This window comes from Diabrotica virgifera, chromosome 3 (assembly GCF_917563875.1).
Source record: "Diabrotica virgifera virgifera chromosome 3, PGI_DIABVI_V3a".
Lineage (NCBI taxonomy): Eukaryota > Metazoa > Arthropoda > Insecta > Coleoptera > Chrysomelidae > Diabrotica > Diabrotica virgifera.
In genome coordinates, this window is record NC_065445.1 from 104,382,554 (window position 1) to 104,407,124 (window position 24,571).

The following is a 24,571-nucleotide window of genomic DNA, read 5'->3' on the forward strand; positions in this document are numbered from 1 at the left end:
GTCACATCACCGACGATATTATATTGTTTCTACGTATTTGTTGTCATTTCTACGTATCTCAATCAACTGTTGTGGGTTTTTCAATAAACCCAAACTGTGGCTAATTCCATATAAATATAACATTTAACTTACACATGCCACAAGATAACAGTTTCTAAACTTTTTTTTGTATTGTGTGTTTTTAAATTTTAACTCACGATTTACTTAGAATTTATTTCTTTTTAAACTCTTAAGAATTTTTCCTTCGATGTTTAGTTTTAGGTTTCCACTATGTGGTTTTTCTCCGTGATAAGCATAACTCCACTATATTATTATCTAATGATAGTTGTAGTCAATGCAGAATATTCTAAGGAATCAGTTATACCGCTAAGCTCTGAGAAAATGTGACTTGTGATAAACTGTAGAAGGATACTTTTACATTTTCTTCTTTTTTTCTATTTAATTTTTAATCGGTTGTCCAATTTTTTATTTGCGATATGAATAACGTTGCAGGTTATAGTTCCATCGATCTCTTCGTCATTGGTCCACAGATTATTAAAGGCCGGCGCCCACTTATACGGAACAGCCCGCTACGGAACGGACCGCGACGATCGGCATTTTAATATTTGCGTGTATTCAAATGGCTCAGCGCGATGTGCTACGATTCCGTAAAGTAGGCGCTGAGCCATTTGAATACACGAAAATATTAAAATGCCGATCGTCGCGGTCCGTTCCGTAGCGGGCTGTTCCGTATAAGTGGGTGCCGGCCTTAAGACATGTTACTCTTTTGTAACTCCTGTATATTTAGATAATTATTAGCTGCTATTGACAATAGTAGGGGAGGAAAGTATACTAAATGTGCAGTTACTCGATGGGGACTGGTTTACTGCGTTAGGGGAGCTATTGGGTTGTGAAGATTAGGTCCTAAAACCAAAAAAATTTAAGTAAAGTTTTCCATCTAAGTGGGCACTTTCCATTTTTATTTGATTTATTTTTCCATTGCCAACAATCGTTTTTTCGATTATAGCGCCATCTATCCATTATTCGAAAAATGTATCGAATAAAAGTTACTTATTTTTACGTAAGGAATACAAATCTGCAATAAAAAATGGGGGCCCTTATTTAAGATTTTAAAGTAACCTCTCGCCCCACTTCCCGGGGGTGGGGGGTGGGGACTGTTTAGTGCCATTCGATAGAATTTTGAAAAATATTGAGCACAAATTTGTAGTTTTTTTGATCTGTCGTTCATTTCGCGAAATATTCGCTTTTTTCTTGTGAAACTTTGTGACTCACCCATTTCCTTACGCCTCGCTCAAATCGTCAGATGATGTTTTAAATATACACTGTTTTGTATGTGCTTAGCTTATCTTAATCTGACGACTTCGAGTTTTTCTAAGGATAGATATTTTTTTTTCGGTCCCCCCTTAACGAACTCCCCTGTATTAAGATCCAATAAATGGTAGGGATACATTTACAGGGCACAAGGTTTCTCCCCATATGGTAATCTGACGCGCTCGAGTAATTGCAAAAATCCCCGCTTGGGCTCCCCGACCATAATATTTAGAAAATGTTGTTATATCAGTTTTCCCTATATTCAGGATTATTTAATTTATTTATTTTATTTTTTTTCAGAGCCCAGTAATTACGTCTGTAGTACTTGCAAAGCTCGCTTACATTCAGCATGGAGGCTCGTTCAACATGTACAACACGCACATGGAATTAAAATATATGTGGAAAGCTCACCCACGAGTTCCAAGATTAGTAGCAGTAACAATCATAGCGGAAGTAGCTCCAGTAGTTCTAGCTCGGGCTGTTCTGCAGGAGCAGTACCACCGCCTCCACCGAATATGAGACACCATTTGCTTCCTCCACCTGATCTACATAATCCATTTGGAGTTGGTGGTTTACTAAGATTGCCGTTACCACCTTTAAACCATGGTCCTGTACCTCCAGCTCCACTTTTTTCGCGACCCGATCATCACTACAGGATAGATCAGTTAGTAAGTGAACAGTTTCGCCACCACGGACTTAATTTAGCAGCAGCTGCTGCAGCTGTAGCTGCAGGAAATGTTCCTCCACCACCACACACTAGTTTTCCATCTCCGGCGGAAAGAAATAACGTTGTTAATAGTATACAGTCTAGAGACCGAGGAACTCCAAATCAACCTTTATCATTAGAACCCCAGCTGGATTTTTACTCGCAGCGGTTGAGGCAATTGGCAGGCACCACCAGCCCGGGAACGGCACAGGCAGGCTCACCGTTACCCCGCAAGCACTCACCGCCTTTTGCGAGTCCCTCCCCTTCCCAAATGCCGCCAACTTCTATTCCCAATAATACCAGTTCCAGTAGTAATCATAACAATAATAATTTGAGTAGCAATAGTAGTAGGCCACCGAGCGTTTCTCCACCGACGAAGTCGGATGACCAAATTTTGAATACTCCGAGATCAGCCAGTACTCCACCAGGGAAACCAGGATCACCTAAAAATTCAAATTCTGCAGATAATGTTCATTCTTGTGATTATTGTGGGAAGAAGTTTCGTTACCAAAATAACCTTGAAGTTCATAAACGAACTCATACAGGTGAACTCCCATATAAATGTACAGTTTGTGATCATGTTTGTGCGCAAAGTTCTAAATTAAAAAAGCATATGAAAATACATCGAACTCCAGATGACCGGAATAGTAATGCTGGTTCAGTGGAGACATTAGATGGTGATGATAGCGAAGAGGATGAAGAAGTGGAAGACGAGGAGGAAGATGAGGAAGAAATGGAGGAAGAAGAAGAAGCGGAAGATTTAAGTGTTCCTAGCCAAATTCCAAAAAACCCAACGAGTCCATCAGCTTCACTAGTTGGTGAACTGATGGACAAATTTGGTTTGAGTAATATAGCTCAATATAGTGAAGCATATAAACAGGCTTTACAAGAATCTAGTACTGCCCTGAAACTTCAGTTTCATAAAGACAGGGACAACAATAATACAAGTTTACTAACTCACCTTAAAATTAAAGATGAGTTTGCCAAAGGTTTGTTACCAGTACCACCTCCACAACCATTACCTCTTTTTCCTCCATTTAACGATACATTTGATGCATCCAAGCGACTGAAAATGGAACTAGAAAGAAATGACTGGTGGTTACCTAGTTTACCAAGAGACAGTAAGGGACTACCTGGTCCTAGTGCACTAATTCCAAATCCTTTAATCAAAAAAGAATCACGACGTAACGATACTTGTGAATATTGTGGAAAAGTTTTTAAAAATTGTTCAAATTTAACGGTACACAGAAGATCACACACAGGCGAGAAACCTTATAAATGTGAACTTTGTTCCTATGCTTGTGCGCAGAGTTCCAAGCTTACACGCCACATGAAGACACATGGTAGAATCGGTAAAGACGTTTATAGGTGTCGATTCTGTGAAATGCCGTTTTCGGTTCCTTCAACATTAGAAAAGCATATGCGAAAATGTGTAGTCAATCAAGGTAAGGGTCATTTGTTAGGCACAATGCCCATGCTATCAGGAGACGAGGATTCATCGACGAGCATAACCTCCAAAGAGGCCGTATGACTCTTTCCGTGGGGTGGGATGAGATTGCCCCCTCCACCTCCCAGTTTAACGTACTAGTCCTAATGAACTCTTTAGAAGAATTGTTGTTGTGAACAGTGATTTTTGCCTCCATCTGGCCTAATTTGATTTTTTGTTGATATTTTCTAAGAGGTGAAGTCAACCTAAAATAAAATTAACCTAGAACTGTTAATGAAGAGTATTGCAATGATAATTTTGGAATATTTGTTAAATTTTTAATTATTTTTATTGATTTATTATATGATTATTATGGTATAATATGAACATTTGGCAAAATTTAACCCCAACTGTATTTTATTTGTACTACTCACTGATCATAAAAGAGCTGGAAAAAGTTATTGTTAAAGAATTAGAAGAGGGTAAGGAGAAATTGAACAGTTTAGAGCTAATCGTCAATTGATTATCAGTGGTACAGTCTGTTTGGTGTTGGATTAGATATAGCCCACTGAAGGAAGCACTAAAATCGGCAACGTTGCTTATGACAATGAGTTGCATTGCCACTGTAGAATTACGAATCAGGTGCATTAAGTAGAAGCGGGGAAGCAGTGTTGCCGTGTATAGGTGTCTAATTTAAAACTAAACGGTCTGTATAATAGTTATTCGTACAATTTTACCAAATGGTATTTTAGAGTAAAGTTAAAGTTTTCTACTGAATTTGACTAAATTATAATTGCATATTCTTCCTGTTTTATGACATAAAAATGTATAGTATTAATATATTATATAAACGTTTATCCCTAAATAAAATTCACTTGACGGGATACGTATTTTCTTTGTAACTGATACCAAAGCAATGTTCTTTTTCCTAATTATTATTCATTATTGAGTTTATTGATTAATTACTTGTATATTTGTAATTAGATATATGTTGAGACTGAGAGGGCTAGATTTTTCAATATTTTTTAGGGGCATTTGTGCCGTCGACGTTTTAGCCCTGTGTACATTCCCTATCATATCATTTTTTGGCCAGTAATAGCCGGTTGTATATATTTCTACGTAGTTATTTATTTTTCACAAGGTTTTGGAAAAGTCGTTACAATAACTCGTTAAAAAACGAAATAAAAACTGTTTAATACACACGGTCGAAACAAAAGACTTACAAACGATATAATTATACAAGTGTACACTCAAGCGTGTCTAGATTTTGGTGACTACAGATTGTAATTCTTATACGAGGTCTGTACCAAACGCTGAAGTAACTGAGATAGTTTGAAGTTTAATTCTTGCAATGGCTTCCAATAATACCGTTAAATTCGAGACTTGCGTTTTGTCAAAATCTGTTGCACAAGAATCCATGGATGTGCGCATTGTTGGAATGAAGAAACCAGTCGCCGAATAATGGTGCATGGATGAACACTTCCATTGTGAAGACTGTTGTATTGTTTTGGGATCATAAAGACAAACCTACAACTCGTCAACTTGTAGGCATTCATCATCATTCGGAGTGACTTTCCTAGAGAAATTTTTTTAAATAAATTTGTCACAGATGCAAGTCATGGTGAGCAAAACCAATTATACATCTGTGTTTTACTCATACATTTATATTAAAGAACTATTGCATCATTTGCACATCTTCCACACATCTTTTTCGAGTGACATTTTTGCAATTAACTAGTTTTGATGGGAAATAAGCCACAATTTTACTAAAAAAATGATTTTATTAACGTTTCGACGCCCAAATCGTGTGTCGTTGTCAAAATACAAAAAATATTAATGATTTGGGCATTAATTGACTCCCGATTGGGGCGTCGAAAGTTAATAAAATAATTTTTTTAGTAAAATTGCGGCTTATTTTCCATCAAAACTAGTTAATCTTTGTTGAGTTTAAAATAGTGCGAATTGACTGGTCGCATTGACTGGTTCGTTATTTTCGGTGATAACAAAAAGGGACGAACAAAAAATAAACGATGCGTGTAGGGATGGACTCGAGCCGAGCCGAGCTTTTGACAAGCTTGAGCTCCTCTAGAAATTTCGAGCCGAGCTCGAGATAGAAACTCGGCTTGAACTTCGAGCTGCAGGTTGAGCTCGTGGCTCGTGTCGGCTCGGCTCGAATATTTCGAGCCGAGCGGGGTTCGGCTGGAATTTATTCCATATTTTACGGAGACACTGTATATTGAAAATACACATTTTTTGTAGTCTAAATTACTTATTTTCAAACAAAAGTATCAGCTGTAGCAGAAATAAATAAATTAGAAAAACTATTAGAATATTGGCAAAAATATTGACAAGCTCGTTAAGGAAAGCTCGGCTCGTTTCGAATTCAGCTCGTTTCGGCTCGAAACAAATTTGATTTGACTTATAGCTCGGCTCGCAAGGACAAGCCGAGTCGAGCTAAGCTCGGGCTAGTGACCATTCCTAGATGCGCGATGTATATACAAGTCTGTTACTGTGAACTAGACACCTCCGTTGGTATTATAATTGCGATATACATACTAATGTCAATACTGTCAATTGCGTGAGGAAGTACTTACATTTGTTCCCCAGAGAGGACACTGGAGCATTTTGACGCCAACTTATGAACGAAGATCGGACACTTTGGTACAGATTTCGTATAATTAATAAGTATTTGATCTTGCATTTAGTAGATAATGATAATTAATCTAAACGACTAGCGAACATGTCAATACATAGTGATGGTGATAAATAAAGTAAGAAATTAAAATACACTCACTGGATCAAAATTTCGCCACCCAAAATTTTTGATTAAGTTTGACAATTTATAACTTTATTATTTGTACTCCGATTTTAAAGATTCTTGCATCAGTTTGTAGGTACATGTTTTCATGTCGTTTACTATTATTCCTGTAACAAAAAAATGTTTGCTTAGATAACATTATACGGGGGTGAATGGAAGCGTTGTATTTTCCCCTAACTTTAAAAAATTCTGTGGAAAAATTGGAGGGCTGATTTTGTTACATACTCCTTTTGTATTATCCTGGAGGCATTCTTAATTTTTGAATTATCTGAATATCTTTTTTCTTTTAAAAGCTGTAAATAAAAACACTACTTTGAAGGTTTACTTAATTAAACATATCAAACGCACTTAAAAATTACAACACAAAACAAAATTAACAACAAAATAAAACAATTTACTAGCGGGTATGTCTACCTCTCGCAGCAACGACTGCTTGCAATCTGTTTGGTATCGAATAATGATAATATGTTATCCTTGCCTGGGGAATAGTCCGATATTCCTCTACCAGGGCCATAACTGTACCAAATTTTCTGGAGGCCTAGGAGACGACGAATAGCTATTTTTAATTAATCCTATAAATGCTCAATAGGATTGAAATCTGGGCTCCATGCGGGCCATTCTAATCGTATCAATCCAACCTCTATTTAAGATATTTATGTTTATGATTCGATCAGCGTTTTTATTTACAAAAACTCTTAGGAATATCTCCAGGATAAAATCATATAAAAGGAGCATGTAATAAAATCAGCCCTGACGACACCAAAACATGTACCTATAAATTGATGCAAGAATCTCGAAAATCGGATACAAATAATACAAATAATAATACAAATAATACGAAAATCCAAATAATAAAGTTATGAATTGTCAAACTTAATCAAACAGTTAGTGTATATCTTCAAACAGGCAGGTTAAAGAAACTACGGCACCTAAATTAAGAGTTCTACGATAAGTAAATTAACGGTATTACTAAATTATAAAATATATATTATTGTTTGTAGATTCGACCAAACGTATCAAGCAATTTAATTGTTTTAAATATATACTTGTCGATTATTCCACGACCCTTGCCCCAGTTATCCCCAGTGTAAAATAAATAATAATAATAATATGTCTCTTTATATTTGGAAAATAGTGTTACCTAGTAAATATTTCGTACAAAATTTCTGTCTGTGTTGTTTCAAACCATAAAAATAAGTAAATATCCAAAGAATTAAGACGTAAATAATATTAATTTCCGTTGTTTAATTTTGTATATTTGCTGTTATTATTAAATCTATATTTTACTAAAAGGAAAATGGATAATAGATTTTATTGTAGAGTTTTTTATTAAAACTAAATAAGGACGAAACTTTCAAAAAAATTATATTTTGTTTTCTGATTATTTTATACTATCAAATGAAGAACATTTTAAAGAGTTCTCCCTTCGTAACACCATGCATGGATGGAACAACTTTCTTGTTGCAAAATATTTTTTTCTGCTTTAAAACAACTATGGAATTTATTGATGCAATTTCTCCTACAATTGGATTAATAAATGCAGCTTATACAACCAGCTTCAGCACTACTAATATTTGGGATCATAAGGAGTAATATAAAATGAGTCATTGGTTGAGTCTATACTGAGCATATTTTGAAATTTGAGGTACCTAATACTTAAAATGCGTTCAGAAAGTATTTGTAGATCTAATTTTTTGAAATTTATATGTGTTAAAATCATGCGAAAAAAAAATAAAAACAATAAAGTTTATTATCCTATCAGAATTCAAAGAGTTTATACAAAGAATACATTCATTTATTTTATCAATGATATACTACTACAAAAGTTACAATAAACAGAAAAAAAAACAGACTAAAATGTTAGTTCTAAAGATGTACATAATCTTTATACATAATTTTGTATATTATAATCTTTAATATGGTTAGAAATAAATTATGGCACATAGCCAATATCAGATCGAATTTTTAATAAAAAGTCAATAGATAATGAATTTGATACGCTGCTCTATAGTACAACTTTTGTAGTGATATAAACATTACTAAAATATATATTCATCATTCAAATATCAAAAAAGTATTGATGATAGTATTAAATAAAAAACAGGACCGATTTTATCAGTATTTGTTATATTTTTAAGCATTTCTAATAAATATGTTGCATACAAATTGAAAAATACCCGAATTTTGATTGTTAAATAAATGGTGTACTTTTAATGTTTTATTAGTTTTTATTAATATTAGTAATGCCTACATTTTTTGGATCCCATTTTTTGTTGTACAGTAAAATGAAATTTTTCATTTTTCACAGCTGTTAACCAAGTCAATGTGGTAATTATACAATATTCCCAATTTTAATTTATTTTTTATAACAAAGCAATAAGACTATCACTAAATTTTGAATAAAGTGATTCGATTAAAACAAAGTGTTTCAATAAATATCTATCAAAACTCCCAAACTATGAAGAACTTATAAATAATGTTACTTTAATTAATGCTATATCCCCTTTATGGACACACAAAAAGGATGTAACTCAGTTTGGTGGAGATTGCCTTACCTAATATCTAAAATGACAGCGTAAATATGTATATGGAAAATGCACACAAATTGTACAGAAGGGAAGAAAATTAAAGAAGAAGAGAAGACAAAAACACGAAAAGTAGACAATATATTATAAAACAGTAAATTTGAATATATGTAATAATTCAGCATTTTAAATACTATTGGAAATTCAGTTAGCATCTCAGTAGTATTCTCTGTTAATATTCTTCCGATCTATTATGCAGGTATATGAACCTGTTGACTCTAGTAATAAGTACAATAACCCCACGTTGCGGTGAAATTATTAAATATTTACTTTTTGATAAATTTGGAGTATCGCACATCAGTGTTGGTGATAGCAATTTTAGTAAGTTGTTTACTTCATACAATGATAGAAATTCCATCACAATGTCGTTAGTCCACTCCATAGAAAAATTACCAGGACACTGACCCTCCTAGTATGTATCAGCTTCTGATTACCTTTGAACCGTGTTCATTTTCCGACAAACCATGGGAGAGCTCTCGACGCTGGCCATAACTACAGGGTTTGGCAGTAGCCCAAGGATCGTAAATCACAAATTTTTAGGAAAATAACGCTATTTCACTTGGCGTTTTCTATCTCTCTTGGCGTGACACGCCACATTCTATTGGATCCCAGCTTATCACAGCGAATGACGAGCTTTCGATCGTCTAGCCTTTTGGAGGAGTCCGGTAATACGGATGTAAAGTAACATTTACGGAGTAAATGACGTGAAAATACGTCATTTACTGCATTTTTCGTAACAGCGAGCTGCTTAAGGCATTGACGATTCCGGAACTTGCAATGACATCTTCTACATTTACGTAGAATGCTCTTGGACAAGATATTGGTAGAATTCAAAAGAATTATTTAAAGCTGTGGAAATTGGTCGTAGAATAGTATATTATGTAACGAGCATTTAATGATGGTCATTATGAAGCGAGTATGAGGGATACGAAACGAGCCGTTTAGCGGTGAGTTTCGTATAGAGTACGAGCTTCATAATGATAATTAAATGCAAGTTGGATACACGATTTTTTTTATGATCATCCACAACAAAAAATATATTCAAATTTATTAATATTGTAACGCAAACTAAGTAGTTTGTCAGTTTGTTTATATATTGAGAACTGTCAAAGCGTATGTATTTTACTCACCATTGGTTACTGCGCGTGTGCCACCTTCATCGCGAATGCCATATCGCGATTCTATTGGTTAAAAATCTGTATCGTAATGAAAATCTGTATCATAATGAAGTTTCATTATGATACAGGTAGTGCATTCATAATTGATATATTGTATGAGATTATAGTATGAGAATAGAAAAAAGCTATTTATATAATTGCAGAAGATTAAAAAGATTACATAAAAAACACACGGCAAGTACATTCAACCTAAAAAATGTGATATAAAATTAATTCCACTGACTTTAAAATAATTTATTGAAACTCTTTGTTTAAATTTCACGAAACAAATGTAAAAATGCCAACTTCATTTAACTGTAGACAGAAAAATAATTTTGTGGCTTATGAATGACATCAATTATTATCCATTACTTCCACTGTTTCTGTAAAAATGTATTTCAAACTAAAATATGTGTGTTAGATACCCGAATCTTCAGCAGATGAATTTAGAGACATAAATCTTATTGCCATAAAAACACCTTATTAACAATTTATGTATTTATATATACCTCACTATATGTCTAGTGAGATTTTATATAATTTTAATATTATCAATATATTTATTTTATAATAAAACCAGATGTATGTCTTTTGTTCCATTCTATTGTAACATTCCATAGAGCTCTATTCAATAAATAGAACAATGTGATCAATATAGTAAATATTGGCTTCTATTAACATTTGTAATCAATTCTGCCTTTAACGCCAACCTACATCATCATGAGTTCTAGAGTCAAAGGGATCTTTTAACTTCGTTTACTTTTCCATACTGTGACTTGAAAGATATTTTATATAATAGTCTCCCGTTTTATACCATTAACGCGGCTTTGGGATTATATCAGAGTAGTCTGCTATATCTAGGGCCTACGGTATACAAGGAAGGTAACAGGGCCAGTGCTACGCTTTAACCGCCTATTATTACCCCTGGTTTTACCCAAGGTACTCATTTTATTTAGGCTGAGTCGACCTGGTGCCTATAGACATTTTTAAAAATGTCGAGCTGTTCTTGAACGCTGGAGTGCTGGGTCTCGAACCCCTACAAGCATGCGAGTTAGACATCGTACCGCTGAGCTACGCCGGCCCTATTATTTATTTATACCCTACAGATTTGTTTCTAGCTTTGGGTACTCTTAAGTACCTACTGTGGACCTTGGGTTGCTCAACATTTTCCTTTCTGAGCCGTTCTTGCTCAACCACCGGACATGTTTCTTTACCGAGTTTAATGTTTTTTTGATTATTTTTTAGTAGCCGTATTATTTTTTTTCACCTTCGAAAATATTGTCTGTTCGGGATATAGTTCTATAGGTACTTTTCATTGCTTGCCTTGTTTGTCTGTTCCTGATTAACTCTTGTCCCACGAGAATATAATGCTAATAAACTTATGTAGTCAGCAAGAATCTCATGTAACATAGTAGTGACTAATATAAGCCATTCCCCAGTCCTGCAACTTAATTTCTGAGTTTCATGTGATTTTCATCCACCTAGCTGGCCAATTAAGGCAAGCCTATACATCAGTAAGTACTTTTTCAACAAATAAATTTTTTCTTTATTTGAAACCAATTTATTCTTTCGTTTATAATAAGCAGGTGACTGTGGTAAACTTTGGGTAAGGAATAAACAGTGTGTTTCGAACGTTTTAAAGTTCGTCCGTCAAGTCTATAATATATTCCGAAATGCAGCGGTATATTAATTTGTTTATGGATATTTTAAATTGACTGGCAAAACAAAATCAAAATATAATTTTCGAAACTACTGGACTTAAGCTTTCATCTCATATTTTTTGTTTTTTTTTCTGAAAACTGCCTCCATTTTTGCTTATCCCCTCTAACTCTGAAGCAAAAGTTTGGTGAAGCTCCGACATATTTTGTAATGTGGTCCATATACCTTGTTGCTGATCTTCCCTGGGCTCTCGCTCCTTGCACCATCCCCGTAATGCCAGCTTTTCCAGGCTATCTCTAAGCACCACAGGACCAAAATAAGCGGTGATTTTTTCGGTCACAATATTTCAAAGCCTACTTGTAACATGCAGCTGTCTAAGGATAGACTCGTTGGTTCTTCTTGGGTTTTGTTGGGTCCAGGGTATTCGCAACATTCTTCGATAGCAAAACAACTCTCACCCGTCTATAGTGCGTTTATCAACGTCCTTCAAAGACCAGCATTCAGATTCATATAGAATGGAGAAGACCATTATTTTTACAAGCCGTTGTAATGTTATAATCATCTGCCTTTCTCAATCCACTGCTGGACATAGGCCTCCCCTGTTTGTCTCCAAAGTGTTCTATCTTGTGCTTTCTGCATCCAGTTTTTTGTTGTCCTTCGTAAGTAATCTTGCCATCGTGTTGGTGGTCTTCCTCTGCTACGTTTATCGGCTCTTGGTCTCCATTCAACTAGTTTGCGAGTCCATCTTCCGTCCTTCATTCTGGCAACGAGTCCAGCCCATTTCCACTTTAAGCTACAGCTTCTTTCAATGACGTCTATTACTTTGGTCTAAGCTCGTAGATCTTCGTTTCTAATCCTGTCTCGCAGAGTGGCCCATATCATTGATCGCTCCATTCTTCTCTGCGCTACTCTTAGTTTTTGTGCGTTTTTCTTTGTGAGCGATAATGTTTCTGCACCATAGGTCATCACCGGTAGCACGCATTGGTCGAAAACTTTTTTCTTCATGTTAGTTAAAATGTCACTCTTAAAAATGTTCCTAAGAGCTCCGTATGCTGCCCATCTTTGTATTATTTTTCTGGATACTTCGGTTGTTTGATTGTCCTTACCTATCTTAATTTCGTGACCCAGATATATATTTGTCTGCCAGTTCTATTTGTTCATTTTGTATTTCAAGGTGTTTACTTGGTACTAAGTTCGTCATATATTTTGTTTTTGTTATATTCATTTTTAAGCCTATTTTATGACATGCTGTACTAAGTTCTTCCAACATTTTCTTTATTTGTCCCAAATCGTGTGCAATCAGCACTATATCGTCTGCGTAGCTTAGGTGGTGTAGCATCTCTCCTTCCACATTTATTTCTTTATCACCCCATTCGAGGGTTTTGATCGCTTTTTCTAGAGCCGATATGAAAAGTTTAGGTGACAACGTATCCCCTTGACGGATACCTCTTTGGATTTTTATTTGGTTGCTGTTAGCGTGTAGTTGTATCGAGCTTGTCGCATTTTTATATGTATTACATATTAGCCTCGAATATCGGCTATCAGTGCGGCTCTCGTTTAGTGCTTCTATAACACTGTCGAGTTCTACTGAGTCGAATGCTTTGTGGAAATCTATGAATACTAAAACTAAGGGCTTGTTATATTCTATGGATTTTTCGATGAGTTGTTGTATTGTTTGGAGGTGATCGTTGGTTCCAAAGTTTGTTCTGAATCTAGCTTGTTGTTAGCCAACCAACTTGTTGTTAGCCTCTCACCTGATCACAACCTTGTGCTAATTCCGAGCAAGGATGACATACATCCACATGTGATACATTTTTAATCTTAAGACATCGACTTATTGTCGATTACTATACAGCTCATAATGTAGCAATAATGTTATTTTGAGGTTTTACACCTATTCAAGTGGCTAGTTTCAATTACTTGTACACTGGACGTTTACACTGAGGATGGTCAGTTTGACCGAAAACGTTTTGTACAACCACTCCCTTGTGGATGAATTTTAAAAAAAATTTTTTAATATATTTATAATATACCTATATACAACAGAAGTGTTTACTTCATTCTACGTTGTCTTAACAAAGGTATACAGCCAACTACAGGGTTTACCCTTTTAAAGTTTTAATCTTGTGGTGATTACTCTCGTGAAAAGTTTATAAAGATGGTTTAACCACTGATTGGTCGGTAATTTTCAAGATCAGTTTTTTCTCCTTTTTTGTACAGAAGAATTGTTTTGGCTTTATTCCATTCAGATGGTATGGATTTCTTTGTCGAACATAGATTAAAGAGATCTTTTATTTTTCTCATTAGAGGTTCACCGCCATTCTTAACAGCATCGATCACTATTCCATCGTCTGGAGAATGAAATCCAATAAATCACCAAAAGATGATGGAAAAGACGATGTGATGTTATGGCTTTTCATATTTTGGTGAGCTTCTTCATCGCTCAATTGGACCTTTTTATTTATTTGCTGCATCCGTCGGAGTTGGTTATCAGTTCCGTCAATTATTTCAAGGATTAGGTGGAAAGCGTTGATCATCTGCGTACCTTAAGTTGTTGACTCTTCTACCGTCAATGAATATACCCCCTTCCAATTCTGAGATTGCTTCGGGCATAATGGCTTTCACCCTTAAAAACCCTGAAGGATTAGGCGAAAAGCGTTGATCATCTGCGTATCTTAAGCTGTTGATTCTTCTACCTCCAATGGATATACCTTCTTTCGATTCTGCGATTGCTTCGGGCATAATGGCTTTCACCCTTGAAAACCCTGATTGTCTCCGTCAGTTCCTCATGCGCCCTCACTTTTACTATGTTTTCTACGTAGATGTTAACTAGCAATGTCATTAGGTGTTTTGGAGCGCTCATTTCCTCCGATAACGATATTTCCACATTCTGCCCCATCTGATCAATTCTGACACTGAACTCTTGGCCGGATTGTTGAGTAACTTCACTATTTTAACAGTCGTTGGCGTTTCTGTTAAGGTTAACTGACTTATTTTTTAATATAGATTTACCCCTAACCTTTACCCCTAAGGACTAATTTACCCCTTTCTCAAAAACGTACCCCTTTAAATGGTAGCACTCCGCGGTTTTTTCATATTTAGAGGTCCATTGACTATATTAAACAATAAAACCCCGTTAACGTTGTAGTTCCTTTCTATAATACATAATCAATAGCCTACTTAACTGACTTCTTTTTTTAAGATAGATAATAATCTTGAAAATACAATGTAAGAATATGTGATATTTTAAAGCAAGCTATTACTTATAAAAAATATTTAAGGTTATTTAATTTTATTTTCTAACGCCTAGGTGTCTAAGCTATTAAAATAATATAAAATAATCCTAGATAATGAACGACTTTTGGGCATTAGTTACTTACTAATTTTTTAAGAGCGATTTTATAAGTGTTTTTATGTCTCGAAATTCAGATTATTTCCCCGATCTTCTATACCAGAATTGTTAATATTTAAGATTTCTTCAAGACAAATATTGAGAAAAACAGGAACTACCTATTTACTGTGTATATTCTCCGCAATATGGAATATGCAATATTTAGTCAAAGAGTGGACCAGGGTCTTCAAGTAGCAAATATTTGTCAATTCAGGTTACTATTTCTCAAGCACAAAATAAAATTTGGTTTGCATATCAATTTAAAATATTAGGAAAATTTACATCATTTTTTATAATAATTCCTTTTTTATAATCTTGTTCGAGAGTATTTCAGTCAAGCTAATAAAGTACGAAGAAAAATAGCAACCTGAATAGACAAGTCAGAAAATTAAATGTAATTGTAACTATTAATGTTAATATGTTATTTCGAATACCTATTTTTTATTTATTTGAAAATATGGCTGTAGCACTACGATGTTCGTATGGGCTACACCGTACTTAATATGAATGTGTTCCTATACTGACATCACATCTCAGTGTGTATTTAAATAAAAACTATTACAAATACAATGTGTTTTATTTTCCTATCGATTCAAAATTATAAGCAAAGAGAAATAAATATCACCGGAGAACTAAATATGAGACCAGGATCATTTATTTAGCACTAAAACACCGGAATAAATCGATTTTTAAATACAGCACCTATAGGCAATTGATTATGTTCAAAATAAGAGACCTAAAAGGAACTAAAACGTTAATGCTATTTTATTGTCTCATATGGTCAATGAACCTCTAAATTTGAAAAAACCGCGGTGTGCTACAATTTACATGGGTGCGCTTTTGAGAAATTTTAAATTAGTCCCTAGGCACAGGGTGAATTAGGGTGAGTTCTATGCACTTTTGGTACAAACACGTCTACAGGAAAATTGTTCCAGGTTAAATTTACTATCGAAATATCACATTTTAAAGTCAAAAGTATTTTGTTTTACAAAAATGTATTCAAAAAAAAACAAGAAAAAACTCAAAAGAATGCAATTTTGTTTTTGGCCCCATAACTTTCTTCAACAGCGATATAGGTATAGCCATTGCTTTAGCGAGGAATAACTCCCATCCTTTCTCTTTAAAATGACGTTTGGCAGAAGTCTCTATAATTACCAGTTTCCGAAATAGGATTTTTCAAAGTTCGCCGCTCACAGCAATTTTGTGCCATTTCCCCAATATTTTGCAAACATTGTTCTGTAACTTTTTTCTACGCATTACTTGGTATATGCAATGGTACATTTAGTAAAAAGAGAAGTCAATTATCTTTAAAATGGTCTATAGTGTAAGGTTGTACGACTATTTTTAAGAAAGTTATGCTTTTTCAAGGTTTTATACTTTTAATGATTTTTGATATTTTTTATGATTATTGTTTAAATTTCTTATTATGACTTTTTTTCTTGTACATTTAGGTATATACATTGTGGAATAAAAAAATCTTATTATCTTTACTTTAAAATGATGTATTGCAAAAAAATCTAGGACTATTTTTAAACAAGATATCCGTGGAATATCCAAGAGTTTCCGTAATTTGAGAAAAATTTTAAAAAATTTTATTTTTTTCAATTAGAAGAATATAGTTGCTTATTATAACATAATTTTTAATTCCAAATAACTTTTCTTAATAACACTTTTTGATATTGTGAAATATAAAGGTACTTCACTTTTAAGCGAAATTCATATTTTTTAACATACCTCGTACACTATTGATAAAATTTTATATCTGATGATTGCATTTCAGGTTTTAGATTATGCAGAGTATTTTATAGAGAATAATCTTTTTTTCATAAAGTTAATAATAAAAAAATTTCCATATGGTTCCAGCTGAGTGGGACATGCCGCATGTGTTTATGTAACATTTTGAGAACGCATATCTTGTTTAAAAATAGTCCTAGAATTTTTTATAATACACCATTTTAAAGTAAAGAAAATAGGCTTTCTTTTTTAGTGTACAATGTGTATACCTAAATACACAATAAAAAAAGTTATATTGAGAAATTTAAAAATAATCGAAAAATATATCAAAAATCATTAAACGTATACGATTTTTAAAAACCGTATCTTGTCATACAGCCTTGTACAACAGACCATTTTAAAAGTAATTGACTTTTTTCCTACTAAATGTATCATTGTATATACGTAAAGCTGCGTAGAAAAAAGTTACAGAACAATGCTTGCGAAGGAACAAGGAAAATGGGTCAAAATCAGAGTGAGTAGCGAAGTTTGAAAAATCATATTTTGGAAAATATAAACTACAGAGACTTCTACCAAACACCATTTTAAAGACGAAGGATGAAAGTTTTTTTTCTATGAAGCAATGCCTATACCTATATCGCCATGGGAAAAAGATATGGGACAAAAAACAAAATTGTTATCTTTCGTGTTGTTTTCTTGCTTTTCTTTTGAATATATTTTTGCAAAACAAAATATTTTTCACTTTAAAATGTTATATTTCAATAGTAACTTTAACCTGGAACAATTTTCTTGTAGACCTGTTTGTACCAAAACTGCATATAACTCACCCTAATTCGCCCTGTGCCTAGGGACTAATTTACCCCTTTCTCAAAAACGTACCCCTTTAAATGGTAGCACTCCGCGGTTTTTTCATATTTAGAGGTCCATTGACTATATTAAACAATAAAACCCCGTTAACGTTGTAGTTCCTTTCTATAATACATAATCAATAGCCTACTTAACTGACTTCTTTTTTTAAGATAGATAATAATCTTGAAAATACAATGTAAGAATATGTGATATTTTAAAACAAGCTATTACTTATAAATAAATATTTAAGGTTATTTAATTTTATTTTCTAACGCCTCGGTGTCTAAGCTATTAAAATAATATAAAATAATCCTAGATAAAATGAACTACTTTTGGGCATTAATTACTTACTAATTTTTTAAGAGCGAATTTATAAGTCTAAACGGGAACTGGTGTATGTTTTCAAAAGACTGATAGTGTGTAAATAAATTTATTAAATCAGCTAAGTACTTTCAGCATATTAATGCCATCATCAGAGCTATCCTATAAAAAGACTAAGTTGAAAAATCTTATTCATAAAAAATTATAAAGTGAAACTTACGTCTTATAGGTGTAAAAACCTCAAAAGAAGAGAAAACTTCGAACAAACACATTCTTTAGTTTAAAATAAACCCAGGGATATAACCACTGGTTAGGGTAAAAACCCTTAAATGTTTAAAAAATCACATTTAATGTGTTTTTTATAAAATGGCTACCATTCTTACAAACAGCTGTTACTGACAATATTCAAAAACGACAGGCTGCTGACGGAAACAATAGTTCCTAGCGACATCTGTGTTATTAAAATTATTTAAAATTTTTGAAAATGACTAAGTTGTCATATGTAGGTTACTAATATTAGTATGAAGTTAATATGAAAAACTGAAGTTAAATTTAAATGACAATTGTTAAGTTTAAAGTAAAGTTAAATGTGAAAATAATCAAATTATCAAAGTATTATTAATTATTAAAAAACCAAACAACCAGTCAGTTCTGACCAAATATAGAAGTGAGATAGATGAAAACCAAGGAGAAGCACCGTTGGCCAAGCTCAGAGTTCCAAAACTGTTTTGAATTTATAAGTGTTTTTATGTCTCGAAATTCAGATTATTTCCCCGATCTTCTATACCAGAATTGTTAATATTTAAGATTTCTTCAAGACAAATATTGAGAAAAAGAGGAACTACCTATTTACTGTGTATATTCTCCGCAATATGGAATATGCAATATTTAGTCAAAGAGTGGACCAGGGTCTTCAAGTAGCAAATATTTGTCAATTCAGGTTACTATTTCTCAAGCACAAAATAAAATTTGGTTTGCATATCAATTTAAAATATTAGGAAAATTTACATCATTTTTTATAATAATTCCTTTTTTATAATCTTGTTCGAGAGTATTTCAGTCAAGCTAATAAAGCACGAAGAAAAATAGCAACCTGAATAGACAAGTCAGAAAATTAAATGTAATTGTAACTATTAATGTTAATATGTTATTTCGAATACCTATTTTTTATTTATTTGAAAATATGGCTGTAGCACTACGATGTTCGTATGGGCTACACCGTACTTAATATGAATGTCTTCCTGTACTGACATCACATCTCAGTGTGTATTTAAATAAAAACTATTACAAATACAATGTGTTTTATTTTCCTATCGATTCAAAATTATAGCCCGATCAAAGAACAATCTGACCCCAAAAAAAAATAAAGGAAGGATGAAAATTTGGGAAGAGGTAGTTTAAATTGTCTATTATTATTATATAAGAAAAAGTTTACAATTCTACATCCCCTCCATTTTTCAAAAATAGAGGGGAATACCCCCTCTCGAAGGTGAGAAATATACATTCAAAATAAGTCCGGAATTGGATAAAATGATTAATTCTAAGCAACTTTTCTTCCATAGAGTTTTTTCCCTAAGTCGATATTTTTCGAGTTATTTGCAAGTGAATAAGTTCACTTTTAACAGAAAAAAACATGTTTTTGGACGGTTATTCGGAGATAAGTCAAAAAGTAAGTATTTCAGCAAAAAAATATTCTTAACAAAAATATTATAGCTCATTAAAAACTGAAAAAAATGGTGTATGCCTGAGGTATGTGGACCCAGTAGAAGCAGAGTTGTAGCTAATGAAAAGTAGGTTCTTCTTCATAAAATTCCAAATCGAATATTTCAATGTGAAATAACCCAAAAACGGAGCACTTTTCGGGGAAATTCGATTTATTTTGTGCTAAATGCCCTGGTCTATATTTCTGGTTTCAACCTAAATCAAAGCCTTCTACGATTTACAAAAAAAAAAACGAACGGTATCTGTTTATAAACATTTCGCTCTCTTGAACTCCTCAGAACAGCCCGTGGTGTGCTCTGAATGGATACCAAGTTTCCCTGTCATGAGTTATAATGTAAAAAATTCCCGATAAGTGTTTTTCCTATAATTTCTACTTTACCTTATTTACTCATAACGAGATTCGTATTTATTGTAAATATTTCCAAATTATGTTATTTTGCTTTCCCATATTTAACTTAATGAGATTTATATTGTCTATAATCATATAAAAGAACTGTAAATTAAAATCAGAGGCATTGCTGAAGTGTCCTCGACATTGCAATAACTAGTTTTAAGTAGTTTTAGTATTTGTTATAAATAAAAGTTAAAAAAAACAAGTTTTCCATCCTCGAAAACAAAATTCATGTCAACAAAGTTTCAAGACATTATTTGTAAAAGACGCAACAGCCACATCTATAAAAGCAAAAAGAAATTAAAAGAATCGGAGAACTAAAGATTCCTTCATGTGGCAAACAAATTCTAATTACAACCTAAATCCGAGCCATCTACAAGTCCGAGTCGTTTATTAAAATTATAAATATTATACAGTATTACTATTATATCAAATAAAATTATGAAACGGACCTGGCGGATAATTGAGGGGGTCAGACGTAAAAGGGTTTAAGTACAGTTTTGATAGTTCTGAGATAATCAGCTTCAAAGTTGTTTGAGTTTTATAAATTTTAGGAGTCATTAAACTAAAATATGCTTAATGTACAATGTACTATAAGATGATAAAAATAACAGGGTATATTATTACTATTACCATAACCTTTCTTTTTTTAATTATTAAAAAAATGTACTTGAATCGGTACATGGTGTTGATAAATGTTACTGGTAAAACGGTTCAAGTGCAGATGTTAACTACATATTACTATCATTTTTATTCCAACTGTTATTCACAGTATAACTACAATTGGCACGTTGCATAATACGTAATTAGTCTTCAAAATTGGTCACAAATCTAATATTTATTTACTTGAAATTAATCCTGTATTAACATGTGTTTACACATTAACGAATAATAAAAATAGTTTTGTAGTAATATGGTTCAAGCGCACTTAAATCCGTTTATTACTATTTGTTTTTACAGAACATTAGAAATAGTTTTGTGGTAAAACGGTTCAAGCGCACGTGTAAACCTGTTTACTACCAAAGCCAACTGCAATTGTTTTCAGTGACCTAAATGTAATGGGGACAGATGGCGACTGTAGGGCGAAATATGCTTAAATCGTTTTACCACCAAGTTATAATATCATTTAAGTATGCGAATCTGTACATAGAGTAAAATTTTAAAAAAGTGCTCTTAAACCATTTTACTTCTAACCCCTTCAATTATTCTGAATAAATAATAAAAAGAAGACATTATTTGTTTTTGTATTTAATTTGCTCTCAAAATTAATAGCAAACTCTGATCTTATATTATTTGTTTTTGTATTTAATTTGCTCTCAAAATTAATACCAAACTCTGATCTTATACCTATGTATGTATTTTATTTTAAATCAGACTTTGGTATTTAGTTTAGAGTAAATTAAACGTAAGACCAAATAATTACCAGGTCGGTATAATATATTATCATGAGATTCTTTTCAGATTTTTTCCTCGTGATTTAGTATGGATGGGATCACGAACAGGAGAGTTTTACTGTCATCTTTGCATGTGGTCATTTTTAAAGACAAACCACATGCTATGATTTTTATGATGGATATTCTTAAGTTAAAGTTGATTTTATGTACCTACTTAATCGCAAAATTATCCTCCAATAAAATCGTCCCAGGAACTCAATGATGAATATCGGCAATACCATTTTGAAGTTATTTACTTTAAAAAATATGACGCTATGAGATGCAAAGTGGCCTAAGCCCAAAATGCAATAAATGAGAAAAACGGTTTTGAAATTTACATACATATTATTACACTGTTAATGTTAGAGGTTCTAATGTAATTTTTTGTAGACCAATATATAATTATTCTGATATATTTTGTTACTTAAATTACTTAAATAAGGGATAACTTTAATGTAACAAACGCGTTTTGGTAAAATTGTGGAAACGTTCAATAAGCTTAATTTCAAAATAAAATTGTGTTTCATTCCCAATAAAAATAATAAATTGATCGCAATACATATTTAACTGTCAATGGCCGGTTTCACCAACGACAAATAGTAGTTTTTTCTATGAATAAAGTTATTTGACCAATAAACTGACATTTCTCCATTTTACTAACGTCACATAAGACTTATTTTAGTTATTTATCAAATAAATACTTACTCTTCGACTAAATTGGCAAGATAATCTCGCTATAAATATTTTTAAGAAGGTAAATTCGCCAGTTTTACTTTAAATTATCAAAATTATATTAAAACAAAATATAAATATAAACGTCTAATAAATTTTATTCGACGAATAACCATTCATACATTTATTTGTTGTTGGTGAAATCGGAAATCGGACGTAAGTCCACAAAATTATAAGCATAATATCAAAAAAATTAGTAACATTTAGATTTTTTGTCTTTCAGAAACATGCATTTATAACCCAGAATACTTATATAAAATATAGTGTTACCATTACCTTAAAATACCAAACTATTAATAAAAAGATTTTTACGATTCCTGAAAAATTTACAAATTGTAACATACTTACATAATTGTATTGTTTTCGAAATGACCGATTCAACTATAATAAACAGAAATAATTCCATAAAATATCACTCATGATCTGAAATACAAACTATAGTATATTGTACAACAAGTGAGAAAAAAGACATATTTCTCACGAGCGCAGAAGTTTGTTGGCACGAGCCGAGGCACGAGGCGAGGGCCGCAAATCAAGCGAGGGAGAAATATGTTATTTTCTCATATGTTGTACACTGTACTTTTTCTATGGATGCGGTTTTGTTAAGAGTTTAAACTTCAAAATTAAATAATTTACGTGCTTTTAGGTATATTATATGTATAAATAGAAATAAAAGACATACATGTAGGTATTTAATATTCTTAAAATGTACATACATTATTTTTTAAAACTCTAATTAACAGTTATTTTTCAACAGTTTTGAAAGGTATTTAATTCCTGGTAAATTTTGTTTTGACACATTTGTTTGACAACATTAATTGTGTTTGTATTGTGCATGTTACCATGGAAACGGCGATCATATGTATTGAAACCGGCGGAGAACCCGTGAGAAAAAACATTTCTCACTGCAATGGCCGACTTTTCTCACTACGTGAGGAATTGTTCGTTTTGAATGTATGTAAGTAGTGAGAGAAGTTGCATATTGTATAGCATCCATAGAAAAAAGATATAAAATAAACAGAAATTATATTAAAACAAACTAACATACAGAGACAAAACAATATACGTAGGTAGTGGCGTAACAAACTCCGTCGGGGCCTCCCCGCAGAATTAAAAATGGGGCCCCCTTTAAAAAATTACTAAATGCGACATGTGTAACAAATACCTATATGTGTTACAGCCCAGTAAATCAAAGTATAATATGGCGATACCGTGTAATTTTCAGTGTCACCACCGAAGTGGTCAACTCAAGACTTTTCGAGTTATTTATAAGTAAAAATGTTTATTGTTCAACAAATAAACCACGTTTTTAGGCGATTTTTCGCAAATAGTTCAAAGAGTAAGTATTCGATCAAAAAGTATATTGTTAGCAAAAATTTATCTAGCTTATTAAAAAAAAAATGAAACAAAAATGAAGTCTATCGACTAAGTAAAAGAAAACTTGTAGCTCATGAAAAGTTTTTCTTATTCGTCAAATTCCAAATCGAATATTTCAACGTGAAATAACGTGAAAAGCGTTTAAAAGAAGCTTTATTTTTTACAAAAGTTTCTAGCATTAAAACTAAGCCAGTTACGCTCAAAATACAGTTAATCCCATTTTTTGGTAAAAATTGTGAAAATCTTCCCCTATTTAGCACCCCAAAGGAAACTAATCATTATCGCCTTAAAAATTACCTAACTTTTTTATACGACCTGTAAGTCTCACCGGTTCAAAGTGCTTATTTTTAAAAGGGTTCTAGTTGAAGGGCTTGAACGAGTCACTAATCACGAGTATATGCAAATTTTAAACAACCATGTCTCAACCAATTTTTGTCTTACAGAAAAACAAAATAAAGCCAAAATATTTATAAAAGCAATACCTAGCTACATTTCTTTACTATTTGAGATTTTTCGTATCACTAATACTTTTTAAGTTATTTTGAAAAAAAGGCGTTTTTCCAAAATAAAAACTTTTAAATTTTTTCAAAAATAAGAACTTCGAATCGGTCAAACTTACAGATCATATAAACAATAAATATTTAAAGTAAATGGTAAATCCCTAATGACAAATTTTATTTGGGGTGCGAAATATTGTAGATTTTCACTGTTTTGGTTTTGATGCTAGAAACTTTTATAAAAAATAAAAATAATGCTTTTTTTTAACATTTAAAAAAAGTTTTAGAGTTTTTCCCAAAAATTGCTTCATTTTTTGGTTATTTCAGGTTGAAATATTCGAATTGGAATTGGACAAATAAGAATAATTTTTCATGAGCTTCAACTGTGCTTTTACTGTGTCGATAGACTTCATGAATAAGTACACCATTTTCTGTATCTTATAAGCTACATTTTTGCTACAA

At 32.6% G+C, this 24,571-nt stretch overlaps 1 protein-coding gene across 3 annotated transcripts in view; it reads left to right on the plus strand.

The window, feature by feature from the left end:
* Positions 1–15,623, plus strand: part of LOC114337339 (B-cell lymphoma/leukemia 11B) — a 220,158-nt gene extending 204,535 nt beyond the window's left edge. For all 3 annotated transcript variants that reach the window (XM_050646758.1, XM_050646759.1, XM_050646760.1), the window contains one exon: positions 1,612–15,623. In XM_050646758.1, the coding sequence (XP_050502715.1) occupies positions 1,612–3,548 (1,937 nt within the window). In that variant the 3' untranslated portion in view covers positions 3,549–15,623. The remainder of the gene's footprint in view (positions 1–1,611) is intronic.
* Positions 15,624–24,571: the final 8,948 nt, after the last annotated feature.